Source organism: Gopherus flavomarginatus, chromosome 3 (genome assembly GCF_025201925.1).
Source record: "Gopherus flavomarginatus isolate rGopFla2 chromosome 3, rGopFla2.mat.asm, whole genome shotgun sequence".
Taxonomy (NCBI): Eukaryota; Metazoa; Chordata; order Testudines; family Testudinidae; genus Gopherus; species Gopherus flavomarginatus.
In genome coordinates, this window is record NC_066619.1 from 175,336,663 (window position 1) to 175,351,719 (window position 15,057).

General features: G+C 43.6%; 2 protein-coding genes across 2 annotated transcripts in view; one reads left to right on the forward strand and one right to left on the reverse strand.

The window, feature by feature from the left end:
* The window catches only part of LOC127046887 (uncharacterized), a 23,883-nt gene continuing 8,826 nt past the window's right edge, over positions 1 to 15,057 (forward strand). Inside the window, exon 1 of the mRNA XM_050944518.1 lies at positions 1 to 1,494. Within this exon, the coding sequence (XP_050800475.1) occupies positions 22 to 1,401 (1,380 nt within the window). The 5' untranslated portion in view covers positions 1 to 21 and the 3' untranslated portion in view covers positions 1,402 to 1,494. The remainder of the gene's footprint in view (positions 1,495 to 15,057) is intronic.
* Positions 7,173 to 15,057, reverse strand: part of CISD2 (CDGSH iron sulfur domain 2) — a 22,547-nt gene continuing 14,662 nt past the window's right edge. The window contains exons 2-3 of the mRNA XM_050944553.1: positions 10,122 to 10,336; positions 7,173 to 7,592 (exon numbers count right to left, since the gene is read on the reverse strand). Of these exons, the coding sequence (XP_050800510.1) occupies positions 7,503 to 7,592; positions 10,122 to 10,336 (305 nt within the window). The 3' untranslated portion in view covers positions 7,173 to 7,502. The remainder of the gene's footprint in view (positions 7,593 to 10,121; positions 10,337 to 15,057) is intronic.

The window sequence follows — 15,057 nt, forward strand, 5'->3', positions numbered from 1 at the left end:
TGCCTCCAGGGAGAACAGGAAATGCCAGGTGTTCTGCTCCCTGCAAGGTCGCTCCCCGGGCTCCCTGTCGGACGCGTTCCTCCTTCCATGGACAGGCCACTTCTGTTATGCCTTCCCACCGTTTCCTCTCGTCCACCAAGTTCTGCTCAAGATGCGCAGGGACAAAGCCCGCCTTATCCTGATTTCTCCGGCTTGGCCGACGCAGCATTGGTACACCATGCTGCTCGACCTGTCTCTGTCAGACCCGATTCCCCTGCCTCTCTGCCCGGACCTGATCACGCAGGGCTTCGGCAGGCTACACCACCCAGACCTGCAGTCCCTTCATCTGACTGCATGGCTGCTGGCTGGTTAAGCCAATCAGAGCTGCGTTGTTCCGCCGCAGTGCAACAAGTGCTGCTGGGAAGCAGAAAGCCCTCCACACGATCAACATACCTTGCAAAATGGAAGCGCTTCTGTCACTGGTGCGCTCAGCAGGACCTTGTTCCGCAGTCTGTATCAGTCCCCATCATCTTGGACTATTTATGGTCTCTCAAAGAGCAAGGTTTAGCGATCTCTTCACTAAGAGTGCACCTTGCAGCTATTTCCACCTTCCATCCTGGGGAGGCTGGCAGTTCCGTCTTCTCCCATCCTATAGTTTCCAGATTCCTTAAGGGCTTGGAGCGACTCTATCCCCAGGTCAGACAACCAGCCCCTACCTGGGACCTGAACCTAGTCTTGACCAGGCTCATGGGGCCCCCCTTTGAGCCTTTAGCCGCATGCTCGCTGCTGTACCTGTCCTGGAAGACAGCATTCCTAGTTGCTGTCACCTCGGCGAGACAAGTCTTGGAACTTCGAGCTTTGACTGTGGATCCTCCGTATACGGTGTTCCATAAGGACAAGGTACAGCTGCGACCACACCCGGCGTTCCTCCCTAAGGTCGTCTCCTCCTTTCACGTCAATCAGGACATCTTCCTGCCAGTCTTTTTTCCAAAACCGCACTCATTGCGACGGGAACAGCAGCTGCATACTTTAGATGTCCGCAGGGCTCTCGCGTTTTACATCAAGAGGACCAAACCCTTCCGACATTCACCTCAGCTATTTGTAGCCGTGGCAGAACGCATGAAGGGCATGGCAATCTCTTCTCAGCGGATTCCTTCTTGGGTGACATCCTGTATTCGGACGTGGTACGACTTGGCTCATGTTCCGACTGGCCATCTTTCTGCCCATTCTACTCAGGCTCAAGCCTCATCTGCCGCGTTTTTGGCCCATGTTCCCATACAGGAAATCTGCCGCGGAGCCACCTGGTCTTCCGTCCACACCTTTGCATCGCACTATGCATTGGTCCAACAGTCTAGAGACGATGCCGCCTTCAGCTCAGCGGTTTTACATTCCGCAACATCTCGCTCCAACTCCACCACCTAGGTAAGGCTTGGGAATCACCTACTGGAATGGATATGAGCAAGCACTTGAAGAAGAAAAGACGGTTACTCACCTTTGTAACTGTTGTTCTTCGAGGTGTGTTGCTCATATCCATTCCACACCCGCCCTCCTTCCCCACTGTCGGAGTAGCCAGCAAGAAGGAACTGAGGAGCGGATGGGCCGGCAGGGGTATATATCGAGCACTATAGCGGCACCACTCCAGGGGGCGCCTGCCGGCCCTCTGAGTGTTGCTAGGGTAAAAATCTCCGACGAACGTGCACGCGGCGCGCACACACCTACTGGAATGGATATGAGCAACACATCTCGAAGAACAACAGTTACAAAGGTGAGTAACCATCTTTTATGGATTTAGCCACCATGAATTTATCCAGTTCCCTTTTAAACATTGTTATAGTCCCAGCCTTCACAACCTCCTCAGGTAAGGAGTTCCACAAGTTGACTGTGCGCTGTGTGAAGAAGAACTTCCTTTTATTTGTTTTAAACCTGCTACCTATTAATTTCATTTGGTGACCCCTAGTTCTTGTATTATGGGAATAAGTAAATAACTTTTCCTTATCCTCTTTCTCCACATCACTCATGATTTTATATACCTCTATCATATCCCCCCTTAGTCTCCTCTTTTCCAAGATGAAGAGACCTAGCCTCTTTAATCTTTCCTCATATGGGACCCTCTCCAAACCCCTAATCATTTTTGTTGCCCTTTTCTGAACCTTTTCTAGTGCTAGAATATCTTTTTTGAGGTGAGGAGACCACATCTGTACACAGTATTCAAGATTCAAGGGCATGGATTTATATAAGGGCAATAATATATTCTCAGTCTTATTCTCTATCCCCTTTTTAATGATTCCTAACATCCTGTTTGCTTTTTTGACCGCCTCTGCGCACTGCATGGACATCTTCAGAGAACTATCCATGATGACGCCAAGATCTTTTTCCTGACTTGTTGTAGCTAAATTAGCCCCCATCATATTGTACGTATAGTTGGGGTTATTTTTTCCAATGTGCATTACTTTACATTTATCCACATTAAATTTAATTTGCCATTTTGTTGCCCAATCACTTAGTTTTGTGAGATCTTCTTGAAGTTCTTCACAATCTGCTTTAGTCTTAACAATCTTGAGTAGTTTAGTATCATCTGCAAACTTTGCCACCTCACGGTTTACCCCTTTCTCCAGATCATTTATGAATAAATTGAATAGGATTGGTCCTAGGACTGACCCTTGGGGAACACCACTAGTTACCCCTCTCCATTCTGAGAATTTACCATTAATTCCTACCCTTTGTTCCTTCTTTTAACCAATTCTCAATCCATGAAAGGACCTTCCCTTTTTTCCCATGACAGCTTAATTTACATAAGAGCCTTTGGTGAGGGACCTTGTCAAAGGCTTTCTGGAAACCTAAGTACGCTATGTCCACTGGATCCCCCTTGTCAACAAACATGTGGACCCCTACAAAGAACTCTAATAGATTAGTAAGACACGATTTCCCTTTACAGAAACCATGTTGACTGTTGCTCAACAGTTTGTTTTTCTATATGTCTGACAATTTTATTCTTAACTATTGTTTCGACTAATTTTCCCGCTACTGACGTTAGACTTACCGGTCTGTAATTGCTGAGATCACCTCTAGAGCCCTTTTTAAATATTGGCATTACATTAGCTAACTTCCAGTCATTGGGTACTGAAGCGGATTTAAAGGACAGGTTACAAACCTTAGTTAATAGTTCCGCAACTTCACATTTGAGTTCTTCGAGAACTCTTGGGTGAATGCCATCGGGTCCCGGTGACTTGTTAATGTTGAGTTTATCAATTAATTCCAAAATCTCCTCTAGTGATACTTCAATCTGTGACAGTTCCTCAGATTTGTCACCTACAAAAGCAGGCTCAGGTTTGGGAATCTAACATCCTCAGCCATGAAGACTGAAGCAAAGAATCCATTTAATTTCTCCGCAATGACTTTATCGTCTTTAAGCGCTCCTTTTGTATCTCGATCGTCAAGGGGCCCTACTGGTTGTTTAGCAGGCTTCCTGCTTCTGATGTACTTAAAAAACATTTTGTTTTTTCCTTTGGAGTTTTTAGCTTGCCATTCTTCAAACTCCTCTTTGGCTTTTCTTATTACACTCTTGCACTTAAGCTGGCAGTGTTTGTGCGCCTTTTTATTTGTCTCACTAGGATTTGACTTCCACTTTTTAAAGGAAGTCTTTTTATCTCTCACTGCTTCTTTGACATGGTTGTTAAGCCACGGTGGCTCTTTTTTAGTTCTTTTACTGTGTTTCTTAATTTGGGGTATACATTGAAGTTGGGCCTGTATTATGGTGCCTTTAAAAAGGGCCCATGCAACTTGCAGGGATTTCACTTTAGTCACTGTACCTTTTAACTTTTGTTTAACTGACCCCCTCATTTTTGTATAGTTCCCTCTTTTGAAATTAAATGCCACAGTGTTGGGCTGTTCAGGTGTTCTTCCTCCCACGGGGATGTTGAATGCTATTGCATTATGGTCACTATTTCCAAGTGGTCCTGCTATAGTTACCTCTTGGACCAGCTCCTGCACTCCACTCAGGATTAAATCTAGAATTGCCTCTCCCCTTGTGGGTTCCCGTACCAGCTGCTCCAAGAAGCAGTCATTTAAAGTATTGAGAAATTTTAACTCTGCATTTCGTCCTGAAGTGGAATGCTCCCAGTCAATATGGGGATAATTGAAATCCCCCACCATTATTGGGTTTTTAATTTTGATAGTCTCTCTAATTTCCCTTAGCATTTCATCATCACTATTACTGTCCTGGTCAGGTGGTCGATAATAGATCCCTAATGTTATATTTTTATTAGAGCATGAAATTTCTATCCATAGACATTCCATGGAATATGTGGATTCGCTTAAGATTTTTACTTCATTTGAATCTACATTTTCTTTCACATATAGTGCCACTCCTCCCCCTGCACAACCTGTTCTGTCCTTCCGATATATTTTGTACCCCGGAATGATTGTGTCCCATTGATTGCTCGCTCTCAGTCCACCAGGTTTCTGTGATGCCTATTATATCAATATCCTCCTTTATCACAAGGCATTCTAGTTCACCCATTTTATTATTTAGACTTCTAGCATTTGTGTACAAGCACTTTAAAAACTTGTCCCTGTTTATTTGTCTGCCCTTTTCTGATGTGCCAGATTCTTTGTGACTGTTTATCATCTGATCCGGCCCTTACATTATTCTCTTCCGTCCTCTGTTCCTGACCATAACCTGGAGATTCCCTATCATCAGACTCTCCCCTAAGAGAAGTCTGTGTCCGATCCACATGCTCCTCTTCAGCAGTCAGCTTTCCCCCATCTCCTAGTTTAAAATCTGCTCTACCTTTTTTAATGTTTCATGCCAGCAGTCTGGTTCCACTTTGGTTTTGGTGGAGCCCATCTCTCCTGTATAGGCTCCCCCCATACCAAAAGTTTCCCCAGTTCCTAATGAACGTAAACCCCTCCTCTCTACACCATCGTCTCATCCACGCATGGAGACTCTGAAGCTCTGCCTGCCTACCTGGCCCTGCGCATGGAACTGGGAGCATTTCTGAGAATGCCACCATAGAGGTCCTGGATTTCAGTCTCTTCCCTAGCAGCCTAAATTTGGCTTCCAGGACATCTCTCCTACCCTTCCCTATGTCATTGGTATCTACATGTACCACGACCACCAGCTCCTCCCCAGCACTACACATAAGTCTGTCTAGATGCCTTGAGAGATCCGCAACCTTCGCACCAGGCAGGCATGTCGCCATACGGTTCTCCTGGTCATCACAAACCCAACTATCTACATTTCTAATGATCGAATCTCCCATTACTAATACCTGCCCTTTCCTGGCAACTGGAGTTCCCTCCCCCAGAGAGGTAACCTCAGTTCGAGAGGCAACCCCAGCACCATCTGGAAGGAGGGTCCCAACTATGGGAAGGTTTCCCTCTGCTCCCATTGACTGCTCTGCTTCCCTGGGCCTTTCTTCCTCCTCAACAGTGCAGAGGCTGTCTGAGCGGAGGTGGGACAATTCTACAGTGTCCCAGAAAGCCTCATCAACATACCTCTCTGCCTTCCTTAGCTCCTCCACTTCCGCCACCCTGGCCTCCAAAGTCCGTACCTGGTCTCTGAGGGCCAGGAGCTCCTTGCACTGACTGCACACATACGCCACCTGCCCACAGGGCAGGTAATCATACATGCTACACTCAGCGCAATAAACTGGATAGCCCCCACTCTGCTGCTGGGCTTCTGCCTGCATTGTCTCCTAGTTAATTAAAGCATGGTTTGAAGAAAGGGGTTTTGGAATATGGTTTGGATTATAGGTTTTAAGGGGACTACAGGGGAACAGGTAGGACCAACAAGAGACCCCCCCTCCCCCTTCCCACACTCCCTTGCAAAACTCCCTGTTAGCAGCCCCTGTTCACAAGCTCCCTGGTTGCTTGTGCACGGCTTTATAAAGCCTTGGCCTGAGTTAATGCCCCAAACTATGTTACAGAACAGTATTAAAACCTTACAGTGGGTCTGTACTCCAGTTCCATTATATGGTTTGGTAGACCAAGTATGTTAACACCATAGCGTCCCAACATTTTATAAACACTGTCCTATAAAATGCCATATGTTCTACTACAGCCAGGCCCTTTTAACACCTCACACTAACTCTAGAAATGCAACACCTGCTATAGACAGGGCTTAAGTTTATATTAGAAACACTGGAAAATTTCTCCCCACCATTAGAGAAGCTGCTATCTGAATGCAGTATTTCTCTGACATGAGGCTGAGCAGTCAGCAGGCTGCCTGCACTTGGGCTTCCAAGTTTACTAGCACTGGTTCAGGTAAATTGGTGTCAATGATGAAAAAAAATCACTAGCATGAAGGCAGCCTTAATGTCTAACTCTATAGAATGCAGATTGTGGCACTGTCATCTGTTAAGTTTTTCTTTAGGCTTTGAACAACTGACCTGTAGTGCATTTCACTGAAGGATCAAAGCTTTTGATAAGCATTGTGAGCTAGGTAAGAATTATTTATTGAAGACTGATGGATGAAACTGTTGCACAGGGAGGTTATGATTTATCCTGGGTGATGGAGTAGTAAAGACAGGAATAAAGATCACACCTTTAATCCAGTTCTGTGATTTAAACAGTAGATCCTGCTCTGTCCCTGGAGCTGAGACTTTCATATTGCATAAATGTGCATCATGAGTGTAAGAACTATCTGGAAGGGGCAAACTCCTGTCCATGCTTCACAACTGCTGAAGTCTAAGTTTGGAGTCCTGAAATAAAGGTGTATTGTAAGTATTGCTGGCTAACCTAACCTCAGCTGTGACTTAATCTGAAGACAATCTAGGATTACTGCACAAACTAACTGATGTGGGCATCTGCACTCCCTCCAGCCATCAGAATACAGACAACCTTTGTTTCTATAATGTTGGTTATTAGTTTTCTTTTTCTATACTCTTTGGAACAATTTTTTGTTCCTCTGACATGGCTACATCTTACAATGTATTTTGTGCAGTAGGTCAGGGTGGAAAGATTGGTATGGTATAAGAAGAGTTAGTCAATTACACACATTAGGCCAAATCCTCAGCTGGTGTAAACTAAAATAGCTCAACTGAAGTCTATGGAAATGTGTTATACCAGCTGAAGATCTGACCCACTAAGTAGGACAAAAACAGGATGTTTTTTCCCCCTCTGAAAAGCAGTCTTCATTCTTCCTTAAAAGCATCTCAGACTAAAATAAAAGCAATGGAAAGATACACATCTGGCCCTTTATGAGTCGTGTGTTTATTACATCACGTTCATACTGAAAAGATTTAATTGTAAGATTGGGAGTGATCATTGTGTTCAGATAAAAAGGCCTATTTACAAAGACGTTTACTTTACAGTTTTACACAAGACATGATTCTTCAGAACATACAAAGTATCAAATCAGACCTAGGTTTAAGCACTTGCCTGTAACTATAGGTTAAACCAAAAGGAAATCTACAGCAACCATTAGACTAAAAATTCCACAACGTACATAAAACATTGTGTCCTGCAATTACAAGTGTGTACATGACTTCACATCAGTCGTGATTTAATGGATTAGAGATTCTCTATACTTCTTTCTTCTTGAGTATTAGTGGACCCACATTATCGCCTGTCAATTCATTGTGTTTGTTGTGAGAGCCATCACAGACAGGGAACTGGAAAAGACAAGAATGATTAGTGTATTTACTGTACAGCTTTTGTGGTTAGTAAGAATTCTGCAAGCAACTAAAACAAGTGGTGATCATTTGTGTAGAGGATAATCCATATTGTTGGAATGAGATCAAGACTCCACCAACTCAAAACAACAACAAAAAAGCCCATAGGTCAGAAATGCTCGAAGTATAACTTAAGAACATTGGTTCCCAAACTGGGGTTCGTGAAATGTTACAGGGGGTTCTTGGTGAAAAAATTCCCTAAAGGAGGACAGAGCTGTCCCTAGGCACTCCAGGCAGCAGCCTGGAGTCCCTGGACTTCCAAGAGCTAAGCAGATCAAAGCAATCATATCTATCACACTGAGGACATTTCAAGACTCCTTATAAGAAATGGAAAGGGAAGTGAATATTTTTTGCTGTTTTTAAAATTAAATAGGAAGCTAGTATTGTTTTAAAAATTATGAACAAATGTAAGCTTTGTTGTAACGTGTGTTTGCCTGGACTGCTCAAGACTTGAATGCTTGTGTAGGAGGAACTCTGAGTTGGCTTCTTAAATATCTTCATGCTGTTTCACATCCAGTACTCCTTGGTGAAACATAGGAGCCTTGTCTTATAACAGGCTTATTCAAAGTGATACAAGCTACGAAAGTGAGATCTTGAAGAGTGTTGCTGTTTTCATAATGTAATAAAAATACTGTAATGATAGATACATTAATAGTGTGTAATGTCAAAAACACTTATTTCCAAGATCACTGCTTTTATAAATTATACTCAGGCAAAGGAGAAAATCATTTTTAGAAGGAGGGATGCGAGACTTGACATTTTAGTGAAAGGGGTTTACAAGTTGTTAAAGTTTGGGAACCATTGCTTAAGAACCAAATGCAACACATCATCCCCTAAATGAGAGCTGCTGCCACTCCTTCCATGAAGCTAAAGGATAAGGGACAATGTGACCCACCTACAGATTTGATTCTGACAAATAAGTAGCAATTAATCTTAATTTCTCAGAGGAGATAGGGATACAAGATTATGACTGTGTTGTATATTTAACAGATAAGTGAAAAGTCCTTTCACTTCCAGCCAGTTAAAGTAGTTCTCAGTATTAAAGTCTGGGCAGCTTTAGACTAGATACCTTTTTTCTGCACAGAAGTACAGTAACTCCTCAGTTAACATTGTAGTTATGTTCCTGAAAAATGCAACTTTAAGTGAAACAATGTTAAACTAATCCAAATGTCCCATAAGATTTAATGTAAATGTGGGGGGTTAGGTTCCAAGGAAATTTTGGGGGGACAGACAAAAGGTAGTATACTGTACTGTGGTTGGTAAGTGCCCCTGGCTTACCCCACACAGGCACAGCCCACTGCACGCACGGACGCTAGGAAACACCTTTGCAGCAGCAGCAGCAGCAGCAGCAGCTTCCCCAGAGAACAGGCTCTGAGTTTGCTGGGAATGCTCCAGGCTTGCCTCTTCCTGTCCCTGCTCCACTCCACCTCCTCTCCGGGGCATGCCACATCCCTCTCCCCTCCCACCCCCCCAAGTCCTAAGCACCACCAAATAGCTGTTTAGCAGCGCTTAGGATTTTCTGGGAGGGAGGGGGAGAAGGGGAGATGCAGCACTTCCCTGCTCCTCCCCCACCCTCCCAGAAAGTCCTAAGCTGTTTGGCGGTGGGGAAGCACTGGGAGGGGGAGAAGTGGCACTTGTGCAATGCTCCCTTGTAAAATCACTGCTTTTCCACAGAATCTTACAAGTAGGCAGCCAAACAACATTATAAGGGAGCATTGCACTTTAAACGAGCATGTTCCCTAACCGAGAAGGGAGGTAACACAAACAACATTAAGTGGGACGTTAAATGAGGAGTTACTGTATATGTACCCATTTAAATGAGCCAAAGATAGCATGTTGCATCAGGGTGGCATTTAAAAGCACTTAAAAAAAAAATATTTGTAAAGGTTTCCTGCTATTGTTCTTTTCCAACATCCTAGCAATCCCTGTCTTCCCTATATGGCACTGGTCAGTCAGAAGACTGCTGATGATGAGGAATTAAACTCCATAAAGAAGCATAAAGCATTAAGAACACCTGCTCCAAGCTACAAAGTGTATTTAAAAAAAAACTTTTTCACTGACAAAACAGCCCAATGGAGGGGCAGCTAAATCCAGAGGCACCCAATGTACTTTAAGGTTCATTCCAGAGCTGGTCAAGTTTTGATTAAACCTTTCCCCCTGCCTCCCATTAGAAAATGCTGTTTCATCTAAATGTTTTGTATAAAAGGATCTGTTTTAACAAAACATTTCTTTGGGAAAGTTTCATAGGTCCAGGACTGTGCACAGTACAGACCAGCATGTGGCTTGTAGGTTTCTAAGCTCTCCTGCATAGGTTTAGAGTGGAGAAAAAGAACTGCACAACTCTTAGAGAACCCATGAACCTGTCCAGTCTCAGGGTGAGAGTAATGTGCTCCAATTTACAGAAAGCAGAACTGATAATAATAAAAAGTTAACTCCATAGCCCTATGGCATTGCTATAAAGCACCTTACCGTCTTAGAACGCCAACACCTGCAGTAAGCTGCTTTAGTGAGGCACAGATCTTCAATGTTTATTTCATTTACTACTTTGGGATTTTCCTTCTGGATCTTGAGGTTAATCAAGCTATCCTTCTGCTGTTTCTTCTTGGGGAGGAATGGACGAAGAGCCAGGTATCCAAGTAGTGCCAGGACACCCAGGAATGGCAATAACCGCAGCCATTCTGAAACTAAAAAACACACTAGACTTATATAGAGCACTAGGGTTGTGAGCTGATTTCAGCATCAGTTACACTCAAATGGCACAGAAGCAGCTCTTCCTGTTTGATTTAGAATGAGTAGGGCATCGAGGCTAACCAGTGGAATGGACTAGTGAAGAGAGACTGGAAAATAGAGGAGGAACACATAGGAGACAAAGGGTAAAATCCTGGCTCCAAAGAAGTCCAGAGCAAAACTCCCATTTATCTCAATGGGGCCCGGTTCTCACTCATAGTTTAAGATTGATGCAGTAGAGGAAGGGGAATCAGTGGAGAGATCCAAACCATGATTCACACTGAACGAAGGCTCCCTAATGCTTTACCTGCTCACTCAAATTAGCTTTGGATCATCTTCTAACAAATATAAGAGGAACTGTTAACAGTATGTGTTGTTTGTTAGAAAATGGCCAGAGGCTAATCTGTGAGCATTCTTAAGGGTCCTTCTTTGGGTATGGCTACACTTACAGCTGTACAGCACTGGGAGTTACAGCTGTCTTCGTACAGCTGTGTAGGGAAAGCGCTGCAGTGTGGCCACAATGACAGCTACCAGCGCTGCAGTGTGGCCACATTTGCAACATTTGCAGCACTGTTGGGAGTGGTGCATTGTGGGCAGCTATCCCAGCGTTCAAGTGGCTGCAACGTGCTTTTCAAAATGGGGGTGGGGTGGAGTGTGACAGGGAGCGTGGGGGAGACAGAGAGAGTGGATTTTTGGAGCTGACACTGTTCTCAGCTCCCTGCCTTGCAAGTTCTAAGGACTGGAAGACACACAGCACCTACCTTCAATCATTTAAAAAGTTTTGACCCCTTCCCTCACCCCTCTTATTCACTAAATGCAAATGATGCACTCCTAAATAGCCTTCAGACCACATAAGCAGCTGCTCAACACGGACTCCCCTCTCTCCTCAAGCAAACAGCTGTGAACATTCCAAAGCAATTCCCCTGCCTCCACTTGCTCACTGGAGCAAAGAGCAGCTGTGTTAGTTTTTTTAGATAAGTAGCTCCGGGGAGCTCAGAGTTCAGCCATTCTTCCGGTTTGTTGTGGACAGGAATTCTGGGATACCTCCTAATACCCTAGAGGCCAATAACAGCGCTTTTGGAGGCCACACTTGATGAGCAGCGCTGCATCACCAGCGCTGCAATCGTTACACCCCAAGCAGACCAGGTGTACAGCCAGCGCTGCAGCCAGGGAGTTGCAGCGCTGGATGTGCCTTGCAGGTATGAACAGTTACTAAGTTGCAGCGCTGTAAACCCACCACCAGCACTGCAACTCTCCAGTGTATCCAAGCCCTTTGAGTGTGAATCCTATTTTGGATCTCTCCATTGATTCCTCTTCTACACTGCATCAGGCTTAAACTTCTTCTACATGCATATACATGTATAGGTTAAGGTTGCCTAAGATTTCCTGTCGCCCTGTGTTTTCAATTACTTATAACTTCAGCAAATTTTAACCATTGGGTCTGAAGTTTTTCCATGGCTGGTGTCATCTTCAGGTTGAAATCTTAAAAGAAAAAGAAAAAAAATCAGTGGAAATGGTACAACCATTTCTAAGAAGCAAGTTAGTGGAAAAAAGAGTCATTTTGCCAATGTTCATTTTTTTGTTTTAAGAGCTCTAGTGCCTCAGGACTTTGGAGCAGGATATTACCATTTGGCAGACGTGGCTCTTGGAAACCAGACAGGTCGCTTTTGCTATCTCCATGAAAACCCATCTGAAATTTGGCCAAGTAAACATATATAAGCCACAGAAAATTGCCACTTGAGCATACACTGAAGAACTTGTTTTAAGTTTCCTCCTGATTTCTCTTAATATTCTATTTGTGCTGAGCATGCTCTCAAGATCCACTTACCCTCTTGCCCCATTCTAAAGCATCCACAAATACCAGTAAAATGGGGGTATATATTAACCTTTACAAGACATATATGGGAGCAGAGCCTCTAGTAGTGTGAATTGTCATTGCTCTATTGACTTCAAGAGAACCTGCTAAGGTGCTGCCCCTCAGACTCTGATGAAATGAGCTATGTGGAAGCAAAATATTAATTCTTGGTTGTTATTTGGATTTATACTTTAATCCTCAAAGAGGGAAGTACACTTAAAATATTATTTTAAAATAAAAGAATTTTTGAATAGGTGGTCAGGCAGCCCAAACTATTAAATAAGCTCCTTGTAAAAGAAGACACAGTACCCAATTATCTTGCTGTTTGCATTCAAACCAAGTTCCTCTTTAAATGGGCTTAGGGCCAAAACATAGCTACATGAGTTCTACAGTTTGTGTTTCAAGATTAAAAGAAGGGAAATGTAATATAGCAAACCGAAGATGAGAAGTATGTTTTGTCCTAAAAGCTTCAAGTAACCCAAAAGATGCAGTAGGTTTTTTTTATTCTGTACAACAGGGTTGCATTTGTGGTAAACAGATTATTAAAAGAAAAGAACACACATACTTCCATAACTCAGAATGCCATGCCTCCTTTTGAAATGAGCTCTGTTTAGGAAAGTATGTAACATAATGAACATGCTGCATGGTGACATTTATTCACTCTTTATTCATTCCTTAGCCTTTGAAGTAAAAGCCCTCCTTAACGTATATTACTTGGAAGAACGACAATGCGCATTTAAAGCATCATGGCTTGTGTGAAAGAGGCACTATAAACTGCCAAAGGGAGAAGTACCCAACTTTAGTATAGAATTTTGACTGGAAGCACAGTCTTTCTGCAACTCCAACTGCAAGAGTCACTGTTAGTTTGCTTTCTCACAGAATTTGCTAACATCAGCCCCTGCAATACTATATAGAAGTTTCTATTATCTCTGACTTTTCCCATTGTCCCCCACAAAAAAAAAAACTTTTGAGTTCTCCGCAGTACTAAATTCTGGCGTATTCACATAATATCTGTAAATGTTGTATAGAGTATTATATGTGCTAGACACCAGTTGCTGATAGCTTGTCTGTTCTTGTTATTAGCATCAGTGACAGCTGTGTGAAGTCTTGAGTACCCTCATTCTGCCAGGGAAATCAGCAGAAGAACTGAGTGAATTTTTGCTTAAAATCCAAACCTACATTAATATTTCAGTAGAGAAGTCTCTTTCCGGTCAGCTTTTCCAGAGCTGAATTGCATCTGAAGGTCTAATCCTGCAAGGTGTTGAGCTTCCAATTCTGACTGACCCAGTGGGAGTTGGGTGCCCAGAACCTCAAAGGACTGGGCTCAGAGTATGTATGGCAAGAATCAATGACCTAGCTGGAGAAGCAAACCTCTCAAGTGTACCTGATTAAAGTAAACAGTGGTACCTTGTGGACTCAACCACTGTTCCAGGATAATCTTGCATAACCTCACCTATCCTTTCAATCGCTAATAGCAGAAACAATGCATCCTGAAAATAAAGTCTCAAGAACTTACTTAGGAAGTAAGTGATCCTGTGGTCTGCTTTTGCAAATAGGAATTATGCCTTAACCATGTTGTGTGCTGACACAGCAGGTGTTACGCATATGACAAAATGCTGTTTGGAAAGCTTTTGTTCCAGCACATGAAGATTTGGAAACCAAACCACTACTTAAAAGGATTTTAATACATTTTTTAACTTGTAAAAGGTACATTTAGTGAGAATGCAATCCGGGGCAGATCTAGACATTTTGCCGCCCCAAGCACGGAGGGTCCGCTGGTCCTGCAGCTTCAGTAGACCTCCCGCAGGCACGCCTATCTGCAAAAGCAGACCACAGGATCACTTACTTCCTAAGTAAGTTCTTGAGACCTGCGGGAGGTCCACTGAAGCCGCGGGACCAGCGGACCCTCCGCAGGCAAGCCACCGAAGGCACCCTGCCTGCCGCCCTAGCGGCGACTGGAAGAGCGCCCCCTGTGGCTTGCCGCCCCAGGCACACGCTTGGAGCGCTGGTGCCTGAAGCCACCCCTGAATGCAATTAACTTAAGAAAAGATTCTCTCCCCTGAAAGAATCTTTCCAATCACATTCAGTAGACCTACTAGCAGAGAAGTTGAGTTTCCTGGCCTCCTCAAATCTGTAAGATCTACTCACAGCTCCAAGACAGATAAGATGCACACTTGGGAGCACTACAGACCAAAGTAGGGTACTTACAAAACATGTAGCACACTTGATAAGACTAGACACACAGGGAGAAGAAGGGCCTCACAAAAATACCATTAGAATCAAATGGCATTAAAAAGATTTTTGAGTAGTGACTGGCATCTTAACATAGCATGGAGAGCCTCAAGCCAAGCTCAAAGACAGAACATTTAGCCGATCTGGTAGGCATGACTGAGGAACAAAGTCTCAGCCCACTTGGGTACAAACACACAGAGAGGAAACACAGAGAAAGACAAGTAACAACCAGAATAGGAAGCTGTTATTTATTATTTGTACTGTGGTAGCAAAACACACAGGGTTTTTAGCTTCACTAGCCAATGACTTCTGCAGTATATTTATATGGAACCTGGAGGCTTTCCAGAGAATCAAAACAAAATTGACTCGATACAAAATATTGCCACAGAACTTTCACAAGGATACCCTTTAATATGGCTTGAAAAATTGACATTTCAAATTTGAGCTCATGCAATACTGTCTTTCTGAGCCTACAAACAGCTCCCCTGCCTCTGTTGCTACAACTAGCTTTCTGAAGCAGAGCCAGCAAAATTAACAAGATTCTGTTCACTGATGCTATTCAGACTTCTGTGAACACCACAAACATAAGAA